We start from the raw sequence: 17,518 nt of genomic DNA, 5'->3' as shown, positions 1-17,518 counted from the left end.
CTAATCCCGGCAACCTGGGTGCATCGGCCTTGACTGTTTTCAGGGCGGTTTCCACCCCATTAATAAATAAAATAAACAGCAATGGGGCAAGGACACAGCCCTGTCTAATTCCACGTTTCACGCTAAAATTCGGGGTACACTCCCCATTAGCCCCAAATCGTACACACGCTTGCATCTTATTATATAATCTAGCAAGGAAAAAAATGATTTCCTTGGGGGCGCCTAATTCTAGCAAAACTGACCATAGAAGAGAATGGTTGACTAGGTCAAAGGCGCTACTTAAATCGGCAAAGCAGAGGTACAAATTACCATGGATAGCCTTAGTAAACTTACCGATTCATAATTCTAAATTCAGGCACTGGTCTAGGGTCCCACGGCCCTTTCGAAAACCGTATTGAGAGTTGGCAAGAATCCCATTTTCCTCTGCCCACGATTCCAATCTAGACAACAGCACCCTGCTCATAATTTTCACCGATGAGTCCAACAGACTAATCGGCCGGTAATTACAGGCTGATGCCTTGTCCCCCTTTTTGTAGATGGGGACAATAATTGAATCACCCCATGTGGGTGGAATCAAGGTGGTTACCGCTGCATTGAGGCCCAAAGTAAGTATCGGTCCCCAAATCAGTGGTTGGGCTTTATAAACATCAATAGGGACTCCATCGGGACCCTGTGCCTTCCCTCCTTATCATTTTATTATAAGTATTTTCGTGCATACCTTTGCATTCAGAATTATCAGAGGAATGTGCGTGAAATGTTTGCATTCGTTTGTGTTCCATCGTTTCTTTTACATTTTCTTTAAAATAAAGAAAGAATATTGAGTTTAGAAGATATATACCAAAAGGAGATCTGCAGAACAATCCTCCAGCTAGCAAGTAACAAAAAAAGAGACCTTAATGGAGTGTTGTGACCTACAAAGCTGCAGTGGTGCAATTATTCTTTTAAACACAATACTGTGAAATACTGAGAAAATACACTCATTTATCACCAGAGAGGGCAGCAGTTATTGCCAAAAAGTTAAAATATATAATGATATAAAATAAACTGGCCATAAACAACTTGGACAGGTCAACATTTTATCATAGGATCAGATTGTCACAGAGCAATGGGGAAGAATTAGAACGATCTTCTCCAAACACAGTTGGGGTGAGCAAAAAATGCACTTCTTTTGTGTTTTTAACACTCTAGAGCCAGTGACGGACCACATAGTATCTAATCAATAGTGTGCATATCGACGGCCAATTTATGGTCCGTAAACATTATTTAGATGGAGTGTCAATTAATTTTGCGTCTCGACATAACATTCTTAACCCAACATTTTACATATTAGCTATTAGGTAGTCACGAGGGCCTCGTGTAATCTATATTGACATTTTGCAGCTCAAGCAACAAACGACTCGCCATGATGTGCTTTCTAAGCGTCCTGGCTCGCTGTTTTTGGAGTGCCACTATTTCCGCTTCAGGCCACTTTGGTGCTTTTTCCAGCCATTGCTTATTGTGGTGGGTGAGGGTTCTTTCATTATAACAAATTGAGAAGTCCAGAAATTTAGATTCAGCTCTGAGTCTGTTATGTATCCACTATTTTACCCAACAGGCACATAATTGTGGACAACCCCAAAACATACGTAACATATCAGCATCCAAAGCATGAAAACTAGGACATTCTGGGTCAGCATCAGGAAAGAATCTTTTTGGTAGTTTGTGGGTCAGTTAGGCTCTATTCAATGCATTAAACTGAATGCATTTACATCTTGAGTTACAGTTAGTCCTATGAAGATATTTTATTCTCTTCACCCATTCCTTGTTGTTGAAGGCCCAGCCCACTTTCAGTATCCAATCCTCCCTCAATTTACCCAGTTTATTGTCAGTATGGTTCAGATTTATTTTACACAGCCTTTTATTGAATCACCTGGTGGATTCCACTGTGTATAGAGATTGAAGCAGTGTCAGCTCTGGGGGGTTGTGTCTATAATAGCTCAGTGCACACACAGAGTGTTACTTGTTTCTTGTGGGTTAGGAACTAACCCTGGCCCTAGTTCGCGAAGTAGCACTTCGCGAAGCTACGCAAAGTGCAGTTCGCACTACGTGAGTTACGCGTAGCACTTCGCGAACTGCGTAGTACCTTGTTCGCACTGTGCCAGATGTCGTTTTCAATGATTGCACAGTGCGGACAAGCAACCGGCACTGTGCAATCATTGAAAATGGCATCTTGCACAGTGTGAGCTGTAGTTTTCTGCTGTTCCAGTAGATTTTTACTCGAGCGGCAGCTTTCTCAACGCGAACTGGTAGTTTCTCATCGCGAGCGGTCGCGAGCATACGCGACCACTCGCAATGAGAAACCTGACCTCTTCGCGTTGCGAATCTCGCTGGGAGGTTTATTTTCCATGCTCGCGATCGCCAACTTGATGTTGCTGATCGCGAACAAGGAAAAAGACTCGCCGGGATGTCATTTTGCTTGCTCGCGGTCGCCAACTTGACATTGAGGACTGGGAGCAAGCAAAACATGACCGCAGCACTACGCAACACTACGCTACTCTTGTTCGCACTGTGCTACGTGCAGTTCGCATAGTGCGAAGTAGCGCGAACTTCGCAAACTACGCGAGCGTAGCGTAGTGCTTTGCCCAGGCTTATTAGGAACTGTTCCTTTTGTAAGCCATATTGTTCCATAAGTGACATGTAAGGAAATAAAGATCTGTCCTGGAATAACTTCTGAACGACTGTGAACCCTTCACCTCCCATGCTTCGGAGATTGCCCTTGAGATATCCTACCTACTCAAGGGTATATGTGATGCATACAATATCAAATGTTTGCTGATGTTTAAGCATCTCTTGTAGTAGTGTAGTGCTCTGTGCAGTGAGCAGTTAGATTCTTCTGAAGGGGCAGAGTCACATAAGAATAGCCTATGGACCTCGCTGAAGGTGAGTGAGATCTCTCCAGCCGTCAGCGGCCTGCCAATGAGAGGACCAGTGCAGCTGGGAAGCCAGGTTGTAGGATTGAAACCCCAAGCCTCCCAAAACACTTTTAATTGTCAGCAGGTTTAGTCTGGCAAGGGAGACCCTGTGCCTACCCAAGTCTAGGATCACCTCACCCGGCAGCATGTAGAGTGCTTGAAAGACTTTTCTCAGGAAATTCAGTGGTAAATTTGGGAACCAGTACAATTGCCTTTCCATCATAATCATTTTAGACAATTCGATCTTGGCTATGGTAGATATGGGGAGTGTTCTACAAAGCCCGGCTTGTGATCTCCGCCTCATTGAGGTTGCGGTCTAGGTCACAGCCACATTGGAAAGTTCTTGTTACAAGGTACTGAAATGAAAAAATGCCCACATTATCTCCCCACCACCAGTATCTGAACTGTATTTTGGGGAAGTAGAAACTAAAGGGTACAGGGTAATTTTAGTTCAATTGATCCTCAGACCAGATGCAAGTTTAAAATCTTTGAGAGTTTGGAAAATGAAAGTGATGTTAGCATCTACATCTTTAATATGTACTAATAAGTTCTCTGCATACACGGTTACCACATGTGGTGTCTGTGGCTGGGATCCTCTCCTCCAAGGAGTAACATTTCATAGTTAATGGCAAGAGCAAACAACAAGAGGGATAGCATGCACCCCTGTTTTGTGCCTTCAATTACTTGGAACGTGTCTGTCAATAAAGAGCCTATTTTGACCCTTGCTGGTGGCTCTGTACTAAGTAATTAAGCCCTTTGGATCATCTTATTGCCCGTGCCCAATACGAGTAACACAGCAAACATATAATGCCACTGGAGTGTATCAAGCACTTTCTTCAGGTCTAACACCAAGCATGAGAGGTGCTGCCTCAATAGTCAATGTAACTGCTTAATATATATAGAGGTACATCTACCATTTATACATCTGTTCTAGTTTCTATGGACCAAATCCTGCAAACATACAAGTAGTCTACCCACTAAAATTGTACTTAACATCTTGTAATATGAATTCAAGATTGCCAGGGGTCTACATAAGGACACCCCCAGTAGGGTGCTATCTGCTTTAGGAAGCAATAGTCCTCAGTCACTGCTTATATTGCTATACAATTAAGTTGCTTGTCCATCAAGAAATGGGGTTTTACCGATGGGCAGTCTCCTTATCGCCCCCAGGACCATTTGCTCTGATATCTGTATCTCCATAATGTCCCTAATCTCTGTGGAAGTTCTGGGATATTGCAAACCATTTAGAAATCTCAGAATTGAATCCTCAGACAGCTCAACACAGGAACTATATAATTTACCCTAGTAATCATAGGATGGAGAATGTATCCCGTGTGTATATATATCAAGGGCATGAATGGATGTCTGTTGTGGCAGTGGACTTGTTTTCTTGCTTTATGAGTCAAGCCAGTTGTCTTTCTGCTCTGTCTGCCTTTCTGAGGGTCTGGGCCATTTTGAGTCATAATCCATATAAAAAAAAATTCTATTAGGGAAGCATGTTTCTTCTCAGCTTCAATGAGAGCGCAACATCTACATTAACTTTAGTATCTATCTCGAGCTATCTCAATGATGCTTTCAATTCCTTCAATTTGCAGTCTTTCACCCTGTATGATATACCTACTGGGGATTGGATGCATAGTCCATGAACTACTACTTTAAGAGCTACCCCACAAACATTTAGATCCTGCATTCTCTTAAAAATTACCTCTGTATGTTTTCTGTCAGAGTGCTCCCGCACACTGGCTCCTCCAGCTTGCTAGGTTGAAGTTTCAATGTTGAGACTGCAGAAGTGGTCCCGCACCATTTCACTCCTACCAATATGGAGGGTTATGGACTGAAACCATTTTTCCAAGTATTCAGTAATAGTCAAACTAGATTGCAATGTGGTAGAAAAGAAGAAGCGGTTGAGTTGGGAGAGGTGGGTGAGATATGGCAATTTCTGTGTCCATAGCACAAATTAAATTCCCACCAAGAACCCATGGTATGTGAGCCCATCAACCCAATATTTTGGACAGCAAATGTTCCTGATCAGTGAACTCTTCTATTAACTGTACTAGGGTTTGCCTACCCTCTCTGTCCACTTTGACCGTAGTTGGCGTGAATAGGACTGCTTGCAGCATCCATTTTAGCATGCAGTTTGCCAATACTGATACTTAGTGTAGTAACATTGACCCCCTTCACCTCTTTAGTAACCTGGCCCTTCCTAATTCTGTTAGGTGGGATTCTTGAACAAATGCTACACACACTTCTGTGTGCTTGGAATGGGAGTAAATGTCATTTATTTTGTTCAGTGTATGCATACCGTAGGAATTCCAGGTCATAGATATTAGTTGATTGTCGTACCATTGCAGTGCTATCTTCATATGAAGGAGAGCAGGTATGCCCCCTTTTGCCAATGCAAGTCGATGGTGATGAATACACCTTGACATTGTAAGAATGCCCTTGCTCTAATGTGAACAATGGTATAATCTTAAATCTGTGTTAGAATAACTCCTTAACACCCCAATCTCAGGCCCAGGGAAAACACGGAAATGCCAAAGGTGGAAATCATGTTAAACAAAGTAAGTGCTTCCCTCAGTCAACATACTGAGCAAGGGATTCGTGGGAAGGTCTAATATAGCTGCAGAGCTCTATCCAATCCATATAGGCAAGTGAATTACTGTATGGAACAACTTGTGCATTATACATCTTGACCCACAAATTAATATAATTAGAAAGCCAGGTACATTTAACAATACCAGAGTCCTACAAATCATAAAGTCCTAATTCATTCACAACAGATTGTTAGCTGTCTGTGGGTTCAGCACCGGTAGGTGATCAGGATTGCTGGTATGCGCAAGTGAGGAAGCCACATTAAAAGACTGATTCTCTAAACACAAAGGCCACCCTACACAGAAAGCAACAGGACTATGAATCATTATTTCTTTAACAGCGGTTCCTTTTGAAAAAAACATTTGTATACTTGGATAGCCACAAAATAAAATTGCATAAATAAAAATATAGTAGGATGCACTTTACAGAAGATCCAATACTGAGATCATACAAGTGGTAATTCACAACAAAAAGGCAATTGTGATAGTATTTAGTATATATTATTAAGAAACATATGCACAATGTAACATGTCCCATGTGAAACAGAACCCAAACGGAACACATACAAAGATCCCTTTACAAAACAACAGTATACATTAATAAAATTAAGAACGAAAAACAACGGTTTCCAACACCAGAAACAAACAACCTCAATTTGGTTTACACAGGAATTTGAAACCAACCACTCTGTATAAAGGATTGGGATACACAGTTCATTGGGTATTTGCGTTCTGTTTCATATGGGACATGTTACATTACATATATGTTTTTGAATAAGTACCATCACAATTGCCTGGTTGAGAGCAGATACGTTTATTTTCAGGGCCTTCATCTTTTCCATTAGGCAAGTCAGTCAACCCCTAATACAGTGACAGATTGTTCAATGATGGGGAAGGAGACAGGGCAAGGACCGTATGTAGCCTGTAAACACGTGGAGGTCTTAGTCTGCCGATGTGATGAAAGCAATCTGGCTCCACAATTTCCTCCACCAGTTATTGCCTGGGACCTACGTCCCCAGTAAGCCAGTGACAATTTGACAATTTATTTTTATTATGCACGATTAATTAAAACCTTTGCATATACAGAAATAAAATTCCTCTTGTTCGAGGCATGTGGGCTGCTGAATTCATATCTGTGCATAGATCGCCGCCTAGTGTTGGGTCCGGATGTTTGCACGTTGTTTTCCTGGAAGAGTCTTCGAAGTATCCTGGGATAGGTGACTCCTCCCCTGGACTACAGTGCGCATGGGCATCCTCTCCATCCTCAGATTGTTTTTTTCCGCCATTGGGTTCGGATGTGCTTATCTTGACTCAAGTTAGGAAAGACTTTTTCTAGGCCACAAGGCCTTTAGGTCGCGTCGGTACTGTTCCCGATTGGTATCGATATTATCTTGTTAGTTTACTAACTTCCAGAACCAACTTTTTCGCATCTTACCCGACCATCGACCCGTCATCGACGATGGAATCGAGGACACCATTCAAGCGGTGTCCTGTATGTAATGCGAAATATCCCCACGTCGACGTCCATCCGGTGTGCAACAAATGCCTTTCACCAGATCACGACGAATCTACATGTATGGCCTGTGCCCGATTTCGATCCAAGAAGACTATCCGGAATCGACGAGCAGCGAGACTCGAGGCGCAGCAAGCGGCACCGGCCGACATCTTCAGCGCCGAGACCGAAGATGTCGAAGAAGTGGAGAACCTACCCTCCAGTCCCGCTTCCGAACATGACTCCGGATCGGAAGACGTCGAAGAAAGACTCTTTCGCAGAGATGAAGACGACACCGAGGTAGGAGACTACAATGAGGCCTTAGGGGCCGAAGAGAGTAGCTCCGGTGACGAGCAAGGCCTACCCGTACAGACTGAGGATATCCCAGTGCGACAGTCTATGGCTCCGGTCGAGGGATCGCCTTCGGGCCTTACCCAAGACCTATCCCGCAGTTCTTCGGCCCCGCCCTCTGGCCCGGCCTCGGACATTCAGCGGCAGCCATTAATGCCCAAACCGGCTGGTTTCCCTTCTTCGAAACCGAAACCAAAAGCTGTATTGGTTCAATTGAAACCGAAACCGAAAGTGGCGCTGGTCGGATCGAGGCCCACCACACCTTCGACGCCAGCAAAACCCGTCGGCACCCAGCGCAACAAACGAGACTTCGGTGCCGAGCTTGAAGCGGCCGACGTCGGAGTCGACATATGGAAAAAGACCTTCGGTGCCACCAAACCTACTCGGCTCCCGGCACCGACGCGATCGGCTCCGACCCCAAAGGTCAAACTGCCTGCTGCGTCTCCCACCGCTTCGACGGCACCACCAAAGCCACACTCATCGAAGACGTCGACGGCCATTCCCGCCCCTCGACTCGATGACTCACCGGCGCCGAAGAAGTCCACGCCCGCCTCTACAGAACCGGTCGGCGCAAAGGAATCGATGGCGCTCCAGGTGCGACCCGTTGCTGCGCAACGCACCAAAAACAAAACGGTCCTCCAGGACACGTCGGGGTCCGAGCCGATAAAAGCTCCAACAGCCTCTTCGGCACCAGCCAACATTACTTTTGGCCTGCCACCATCCACGGCCCCGAAACTGTTCCAAATCAGGACACGGGTCACCCACACCACGATCACGCCTGCCGAACGCTCTGCGGCGACGTCTCCATCACATCTCATCGACGCCAACACTGGCAGGATGATTATCCACAAAAGGAGAATAACTTCTGAGCCAGCTTTGGACTCCTTCCGGATCCCACTTAAGAGAAAGCTGCCAGTGGCTTCGGAACCAGTTCTTTACGAACCTTTCCATTCACCCTACCAGGATCCACAGTCCTTCTCTCCCACACACTCCGACACGGATGCGTTGGAGGACTACATGGGTGACCAAGTCCCCTACCCCGGAGAGATGGACCCTGAAGGCCAACAGGACCCTGATCAAGCTTGGGATGACCCTGTAGACCCAGGTGCACCTATGGATGCACAGGACCCGCAACTCTATGGAGCAAAAACATCTCCCACAGAGGACACTGCCGCGTTCAACGCTCTAATTGAACGTGCTGCGGCCAATCATGGGGTGCAACTTCACTCTGACACCGTCGAGGACGACTTTCTCATGGATACTTTCGCATCCTCAGAAAGGAATATAAAGACTCTGCCCATGTTAAAGGGGGTCCTCAAACCAGCAAAGGACATCTTCAAGGAACCCACCAGGGCAAGAGTGATAAACCCCAGGATCGACAAGAAATACAGATCAGCGCCTGGGGACCCTACTTACATTAGAGGCCAGGTACCTCTGGATTCCATTGTCGTTGCGAATGCTCGCAAGAGGGCACACTCGCAAACAACAGGTGATGCTCCTCCCCCGGACAAAGAGTCCAAGGTGCTGGAGACCTCTGGCAAACGGGTTGCCGCCCAGGCAGCTAACATATGGCGCATTGCCAATACTCAAGCGCTCCTCGCTCGCTACGATCGAGCGCACTACGACACATTAGAGCAACTACTCCAACATCTCCCTGACCAATTCAAAGAAGGTGCAGAGATCCTCATCAGGGAGGGACAACTGCTCACAAATGCATCCATTAAGTGTGCACTGGATGCCGCGGATACAGCTGCCAGAGCCATAAACACTAGCGTCATGTTGCGACGACACGCCTGGTTGCGAATCTCCGGATTCAAACCGGAGGTACAAAATAACATCCTCAACCAACCTGTCAACCCCGACTACTTATTCGGGCCGGAGGTTGACACCACCCTAGAGAAAATAAAAAAGGACACAGACACTGCAAAGTCCATGGGGGCCCTACAAACGCAGTCCTTTCGGAGCGGCTCCTTTCGTCGCCCCGGAAATAGAGGAGCAGGTAGAGGACAGGGGTCACAGTAAACATACAACAAGGGCAACACACAAAACACCTACGATAAAAACACCCGGGGTGGATATCGTGGCGCCAGCACAAAGGGCAGCGGACGCGGCTACGGCAACACCAGGTCCTCCCCCAAGAACAAGCAGTGACGCCCTCTCCCTTCCTCCCGACCACATAACACCTGTCGGGGGAAGGCTACAAAGGTTCCTGTCCACGTGGAACTCCATCACCACGGACAGGTGGGTCAAAGATATTGTCAAATACGGTTACTGCCTAGAACTAACCTCAACTCCACCCACAATACCTCCAAAAAACCATCCTATGTCCTCAGAGCACTTAACGCTCTTACAGCAGGAGGTGCAAAGTATGCTACTAAAAGGCGCAATAGAGGTCGTACCCGTCCACGAGCAAGGTACGGGGGTGTACTCCCTGTACTTTTTAATACCGAAAAAGGACGGGTCACTCACACCTATATTAAACCTGAGACCCCTGAACCAGTACATTCTTTCCGAGCATTTTCACATGCTCACTTTACAGCAAGTCCTCCCGCTGCTCAAGCAGGGAGACTTCCTGGCCACACTGGACCTCAAAGATGCGTATTTCCACATACCCATTCACCCCTCACACAAGAAATACCTCAGGTTCACTGTTCAGGGGCAGCACTACCAATTCAAAGTCCTCCCCTTCGGCGTGACAACAGCACCCAGGGTGTTCACAAAGTGCCTAGCTACTGTAGCGGCACATCTACGGAGGCAGCACATACACGTCTACCCTTACCTGGACGACTGGCTCGTTCAAGCGAAGTCAGCCCAGCAATGTGCCAGCCACATGTCCCGCACCATTCACCTCCTTCACAGTCTGGGTTTCTCACTAAATTACCCAAAATCCCATCTCCAGCCCGCCCACGTACAACAGTACCTAGGTGCGACTATAGACACTCTGGCGGCCACAGCTCAGCCAAATTTAGTGAGAATCAACAGCATGCAAATGCTGATTTCCAAGTTCAAACCACAACACTCCCTTCCCGCGCGAGTGTTCATGCAGTTGATAGGCATGATGGCCTCCTGCATTTTCATAGTCCCGCACGCGAGACTACATATGCGCCCGCTTCAGGAGTGCTTAGCACGTCAGTGGAATCAGGCTCAAGGACAGGTGAAAGACCTAGTGTTGGTGAGCGGTCGGGCATACAACTCTCTGCATTGGTGGAATCCACAAAACCTTTGCAAGGGCCGACCGTTCCAAGAGCCTGTCCCACAGATAATACTGACGGCGGACGCGTCTCTCTAGGGATGGGGAGCTCATGTACTCAACTACACAGTGCAGGGACTATGGACAACACAACAGAAGAAGATGCACATCAACCTTCTGGAATTGATGGCAATCTTCCTGGCAATGAAAGCATTCAAAGTACACTTATGCAACAAAGTCGTGTTGATCCGGATGGACAACATGACCGCCATGTACTACATACAGAAGCAGGGAGGAACACACTCTCCACAGTTGTCTCATCTGGCTCAGAGCATGTGGAAGTGGGCCATTCAGAGGAACATGTTACTCATGGCAGAACACCTCCCCGGCAAGGACAACCAGATGGCGGATCTGCTCAGCAGACACAGCCACCAGATGCACGAGTGGGAGTTACACCCATCAGTACTCCAACCGTACTTCCAGCAATGGGGTCATCCAGAGATAGACCTATTCGCCACAAGCGAAAACGCAAAATGCCAAAGCTTTGCCGCCAGGTTCCCACATCCGCAGTCGCAGGGCAATGCGATATGGATGAATTGGTCCGGCAGATTTGCGTACGCTTTTCCCCCAGCACCACTGATACCGCTGGTGGCACGCAAACTCAGACAACATTCACTGACACTCATCCTGGTTGCTCCAATGTGGGCACGCCAGCCATGGTACACCACCTTTCTCGAACTTTCCGTGGTGCCGCATCAAAGGCTGCGGATCAAACCCGCGCATTTGACACAGAACCATGGAGAGATTCAGCACCCAGATCCGCAACAGCTGAACCTGGCAATCTGGCTCCTGAAGTCCTAGAGTTTGGCTACCTAAACCTGCCACCTGACTGTATGGACATCATTAAGGAGGCCAGGAGACCCACTACCAGAGCTTGCTATGCAGCCAAATGGAAAAGGTTCGTCATTTATTGCAATAATAATAACATTAACCCGCTAGACGCATCCATCCAAAACATAATTTGTTACCTCTTACACCTATACCGATGCAATCTGGCGTACACCTCTATACGTGTCCATTTGACCGCAATATCAGCCTATCTGCAGACCAGGCAGCACCTCTCTCTATTCAGAGTGCCTGCCATCAAAGCATTCTTGGAAGGACTCAAACGAGTCATTCCACCAAGCCACCCACCGGCTCCAATGTGGAACCTCAACTTGGTCCTCACACGCCTGATGGGTCCACCCTTTGAACCTCTACACTCATGCGAGATTCAATTCCTTACCTGGAAAGTATATTTCCTAGTAGCGATAACTTCTTTACGAAGAGTTAGTGAACTCCAGGCACTAACTGTTCAAGAGCCATTTATACAGGTTCACGCCAACAGGGTCGTACTCCGTACCAACCCCAAATTCATGCCCAAGGTGATATCGCAGTTCCACATGAATCAAACTATTGAACTGCCTGTTTTCTTTCAAAACCCACAAACTGTCGCAGAAAGGGCACTCCATACACTGGATGTGAAGAGAGCCCTCATGTATTATATCGACAGGACCAAACCCTTTAGGAAAACAAAACAACTTTTCGTTGCCATTGCCCCACACCACAAAGGTAACGCTATCTCCAAAGCAGGTATAGCCAGATGGATCGTTAAATGTATTCAAATTTGCTATCAAAAGGCTAAACGCACATTAACGATTCCCCCACGAGCCCACTCAACACGTAAGTTAGGGGCGTCCATGGCTTTCCTAGGTAACATTCCTTTGCATGATATATGTAGAGCAGCCACCTGGTCCACTACACATACATTTACCAAACACTATTGTGTAGATGTGCAATCAAAACAGCAGGCAGCTGTAGGACAGGCTGTTCTCAAAACTCTTTTTCAGACCGCTGCAGCTGGCACTGGTAGCCGCCGCTAATAAGAGGGCACTGCTGTATATTCTATGCACAGATATGAATTCAGCAGCCCACATGCCTCGAACTGAATATGCTACTTACCAGTATGCATCTGTTCTTGGCATGTAGGGCTGCTGACATTCATATCGCCCTCCCTCCTCCCCGGCGCCTGTAGCAGCTGCAGCTCTCAGAATTACTGTAAAGCATGGTCATCACTTTCTGTATCTACTCCATCACTGCCACAATGGCGAAAAACAATCTGAGGATGGAGAGGATGCCCATGCGCACTGTAGTCCAGGGGAGGAGTCACCTATCCCAGGATACTTCGAAGACTCTTCCAGGACAACAACGTGCAAACATCCGGACCCAACACTAGGCGGCGATCTATGCACAGATATGAATGTCAGCAGCCCTACATGCCAAGAACAGATGCATACTGGTAAGTAGCATATTCAATAACATGATACAATCACTATATACAATTAAAACTTGTTTGTCACTATCATAAAATTATTAACACAGATTTTACAATTTTTTTTTGTTTTTGTGATTGTAGCTGAAGGTATTTTGAACTGGAATTCATATAGAATTTAACCTTTCAACGACTCAATCCGGGTTTTTTAAGTCTCTTTGCGGTAATGTCAAGAAATGTAATTAACCTACTATTTAACTGTACCCAGTAGGGGTTAAAGCACAACATTAATGCTTGTCTGCATGATCTGACACCATGTTTTTTGAAGGCAGGTTTTAATAGGGTACTCCTGATGTCTTTTAGCTTTTTACAAATGCATATAATATGGATTGCATCTTCTGTGCCGCTACTACATAGCCGGCATTGGACGTTTTCGTTTTCGTTCTGTTTCATATGGGACATGTTACATTACATATATGTTTTTGAATAAGTACCATCACAATTGCCTGGTTGAGAGCAGATACGTTTATTTTCAGGGCCTTCATCTTTTCCATTAGGCAAGTCAGTCAACCCCTAATACAGTGACAGATTGTTCAATGAGGGGGAAGGAGACAGGGCAAGGACTGTATGTAGCCTGTAAACACGTGGAGGTCTTAGTCTGCCGATGTGATGAAAGCAATCTGGCTCCACAGTGTAGGTGATGTAACCAGCAGGCAGTTGTAAAGTAACTGCCCAGCCCAGTCCAATTTCCTCCACCAGTTATTGGCTGGGACCTACGTCCCCAGTAAGCCAGTGGTGCGGGCACCTTGAGCCGGGACCTCTTTGGGCCTCACTGAGCGGTTAAGGCCCTAAGTCACCCCTGATCTGTAACGCTGTTGTGGGGCACAGTCAAATCACCTTTGTTCCAGAAAAAGAAATGTCTTCGAACCCCTCAGTGCTTGTCCAAATGATTTTAGGGTGTAATACACGTTGAACTTTAGTAGTGTGGATTGGAGCAAAAGTGAGGCAATCAGCCCCCAAGTAGCACCCGGGATAGTGACCGAATAATCCCAGAGGTCTATGCGAGATAACCCTCGGGGGTTGGAAATCCACCTTCATTTGACCGCTGTCTGTCCAAGGTGCTCAAATCACAGTGGGAGGAGAGGCCTTCTGTGGCACTGTTAATTCAATAAGCCTGTAGTCCGAGTCCTGCTATGTTTGGCCAGTTCACCACCTTAAGTGCAGGTCAGATTGTACTCAATAGGTCACTAGCCCGGATCTGACCTCAGAGTCTGGGCATGTTGCTACACCCTGTCACAGCCTCGGCGTCCTCTCCATCATCTTGGCCTTCCACGGCCACCACACGCAGGAAGAAGGAGTTAAGATTTTTATGAGTATTGGTTACCATATCAACATTTTGATTGGAGAGCAGGACATTTTTGTACGATTAGTAAAAATATTTTTTGACAGTTTTCACACTCCATATTGTCTTTATATATTTGCTAATGTCTGGAACAATTCATAAATACAAAACAAAAAATGTTATTCAGTGATACATTTAAAATAGCAAATGTTGAATTTCATTTCAATACATTCTGTGGACCTTCATCTGTTAAAATCATGATACTTATCATGCTTAAAGTGAATTTCATGCAATTTTATTTTTTCCAAATTTCACTTTCATGAATAATTTATCCTTATGGAGACAGGAGTTTTGAAGTTGTACTATTTCTTTATGCTATAATGCCAATCCATATGATACTGTGTATGTAAAATTGCTCATTTACAAATTAAATGTGTGTTAATGCAATATTCATACATCAGGTAAATGCTTAATTTTCATTTTTAAATTATTTTATATCTTTATAATATCTGGAATGTCTGTTCATGCTTTGTTGTGTAAACTCTTTTTCAATGAATTTGCCTTGACACTCATTTGTATAGTAATTGACCATTGAATAGATCAATGAATAACTGTGGTAACCATTGAGCTGTGCCATTTATTTTTCCACAGGGATGACAGTAAGTGCCAGTAAGGATGGCTGTGGCATGATTGTACGTAGCATCATCCACGGAGGTTCAGTTAGCCGTGATGGGCGCATCAGTATTGGGGACTGTATTTTGGCCATTAATGATGAGTGTACTACTAACTTAAGCAATGTCCAAGCAAGAGCTATGTTGAGGAAGCATTCGCTAATCGGACTTGATATAAAGTAAGTGAATGGATAAGATATTTTCAGTTTATGGTCGTGATTTGATCTCATCCATGATAATTGCCGTTCATGATTCATCCATTTTGAAAGTTAAAGCTTATTCAGATTGGTAGCACTTTATGTAAAGCTCTATTTACTCAGATCTGTTTTTTATAGGTGTGAAATTTCTGAATGTGCAAGTATTTCCATCATGAACATTCTCATTCCTTTTGCACTGTGTTTTGCTCCGTAATAGTTTAATTTCTGGAGAAGTCATGATATGCTTTGCCCGGTACCAGTAGTAATGTAGGTGTGTACCAAGAATAGATGCAGTAATTTAGCCACTTAGTTGACTGTATTGGCTTACGTATAGTTGAAGGTTGCTCCAAGCCAATCACCATTGTAACCTTTGTATGTCTTCTCTTCATACGAGTAAACATTTTGATTTTCAATGGTCATAATATTTCTCTAATACATTTTAGTCTGTGATGCCTTGAGATTTATTTTAGTAGCAGGTGTCTAAGAACACATTGTAGGCAAGGAATATCTAATTTTCCTTCCAGCATGCCTACCATACTATTGTTTGTGCATGCGGATGAAATCAACTGTTTTGAATTGACAATAGCATGTTCTTCAGAAAACAAATTGCCTGTTTCTTAAGATAACAGCCTTCAGTTTGCATGCATTCTTTGTTATACTTCCTAGGGGTCACGAATCAGATCATAGACTTTTGTGTACAAAGATTGTTTACCAGCCCTTGCATAGCACTAAATAAAAAGTTTTGGGATAGAAATTATCGTGCTGGTAACTCAGCTGGGATTAGTTTAAGAAGTTGTTCAGATATTCTTGAAAAAAACAAATGAGGACCACATTATAATTCTCGTGTAAATCCAGGAAGTAATTCTGCACCAGGCAAATATCAATACTGCAGACAGTTGGTATTTATTGGGTGAAAAATTACCTCCACATTCTGTGTTTCGCATCTCGAAATGGGGATTGGGACAATTAAGTTATTTTGTGGGATTTCCTCATTCCAAGGAAAAAAAAACCTATAATGCTGTTTTTTTCCCGCGCACTGAGTTTCACAAAGTCTTACCTACAAAAATGTTGCCAGCAGGTGCAGTAATTATCACAGAACTCTAACTTCTAAAGCCCAAATCAATAGTTATGTAGGTACTGTGATGATGCCTTACCGGTTTAAGTTCACGCTTCTATCGTGAATGTCTTTGATGACTAGATCTTTGCTTGTCTATTATCTTTCCATTTCAAGCTTACACATAATGATTTGTTTGCTTGACTCCCTTAGATAGTTGTATATTGTCAAGCAGCCTTATACCTTTATTTTAACTTGTTTAGTGGGATTGTACAGTTATATCAATACATACAGAAGGATAGACTCCCAACATCTGCAGTCGTTTCTACAATTGTGCTCTGAAAATGTATTGCCAGTTAGTAAGCCTGCTGTCCCACACAGTTATCTGTTTTCTGTACGTAAAAGCTGTGCTCCGTTTTGGACATCAAGCTTGAGTTTCTATGCTGGTTTATGCTAATGTAAGGGAAAGATATCTATATATACATATATATCACCAAACACCCAAGCTCCTCCATTCATGGGAGTCTGTCAACCCTCGCAGGGTGGCCTCGGCGTGCGAGAACAGACACCCACTAAACATCACTCCACTTTCCTACAATCCAAGGAAAAATGCTGCACGCTCAAACCTGGTGCTTTATTTGAAATGATTTATTCAAGATTGCAAATCAAGGACTGGCCACCACAGACTTACGCGTTTTGGCTCCCTATCACGAGCCTTGCTCATGGATGGCCGTAACCCTTCTTGCCTTCTATTTGAAATAACATGTGCTTAATAACAATAAAAAACATTTCCAGCTGTGTAAAGTTTCTTTTCTATAAACATTCCGCTTTGAGACATTGCAGCAATTACAGAAATGTCCAGTTTCAACTGCGTGCATGGGGGGAGTTCACTTTAAAAATAGATTAATAATTTAATAAAGCATAGATGCTCTGATGCGCAAAATATATGTCATAACATGAATAACTCCTTCTGCCCACATAGCATCTCCCCTTGCTCCAAGCATCTGTGTCTGTTAAAGTTCATAGCATTGCCGACTAGACTATTCTAAAAATGCAAAAAGCTTGATTTGTCATTTCTGACATAAAAGAGAGGATCAACAATGTCCTTGTCCTGTTCACAATGTCCACGCTGAAACAACCAAGAGGTGAGAACACAATCAGAACAGGTTTTGGTCTTCCGCCTTTCATAACACCCTTTCCGTGGCCATCCTGCTCGTTGCTTATCGTATCTTTTTACACTTAGCATACAGATTCCACTGAAAGAGGAATTTGTGCCTCCTTCCGTGCCCCTTGCCCTCCATTACACAGGATAATCAGCATGCCACCAAAAGTCTCTTAATATCTATGATTTCCTTGCATGCTAGCTGT

At 44.7% G+C, this 17,518-nt stretch overlaps 1 protein-coding gene across 1 annotated transcript in view; it reads left to right on the top strand.

The window, feature by feature from the left end:
* MPDZ (multiple PDZ domain crumbs cell polarity complex component) overlaps positions 1-17,518 on the top strand; it is a 798,673-nt gene that overhangs the window by 322,792 nt on the left and 458,363 nt on the right. The window contains exon 22 of the mRNA XM_085633687.1: positions 14,880-15,078. Within this exon, the coding sequence (XP_085489813.1) occupies positions 14,880-15,078 (199 nt within the window). The remainder of the gene's footprint in view (positions 1-14,879; positions 15,079-17,518) is intronic.

The sequence above is a fragment of the Triturus cristatus genome, chromosome 2_1 (genome assembly GCF_964204655.1).
Source record: "Triturus cristatus chromosome 2_1, aTriCri1.1, whole genome shotgun sequence".
In the NCBI taxonomy this organism is placed as follows: Eukaryota; Metazoa; Chordata; class Amphibia; order Caudata; family Salamandridae; genus Triturus; species Triturus cristatus.
The sequence above is the reverse complement of the archived record's forward strand: the minus strand, read 5'-3'. Positions and strand labels throughout refer to the sequence as shown.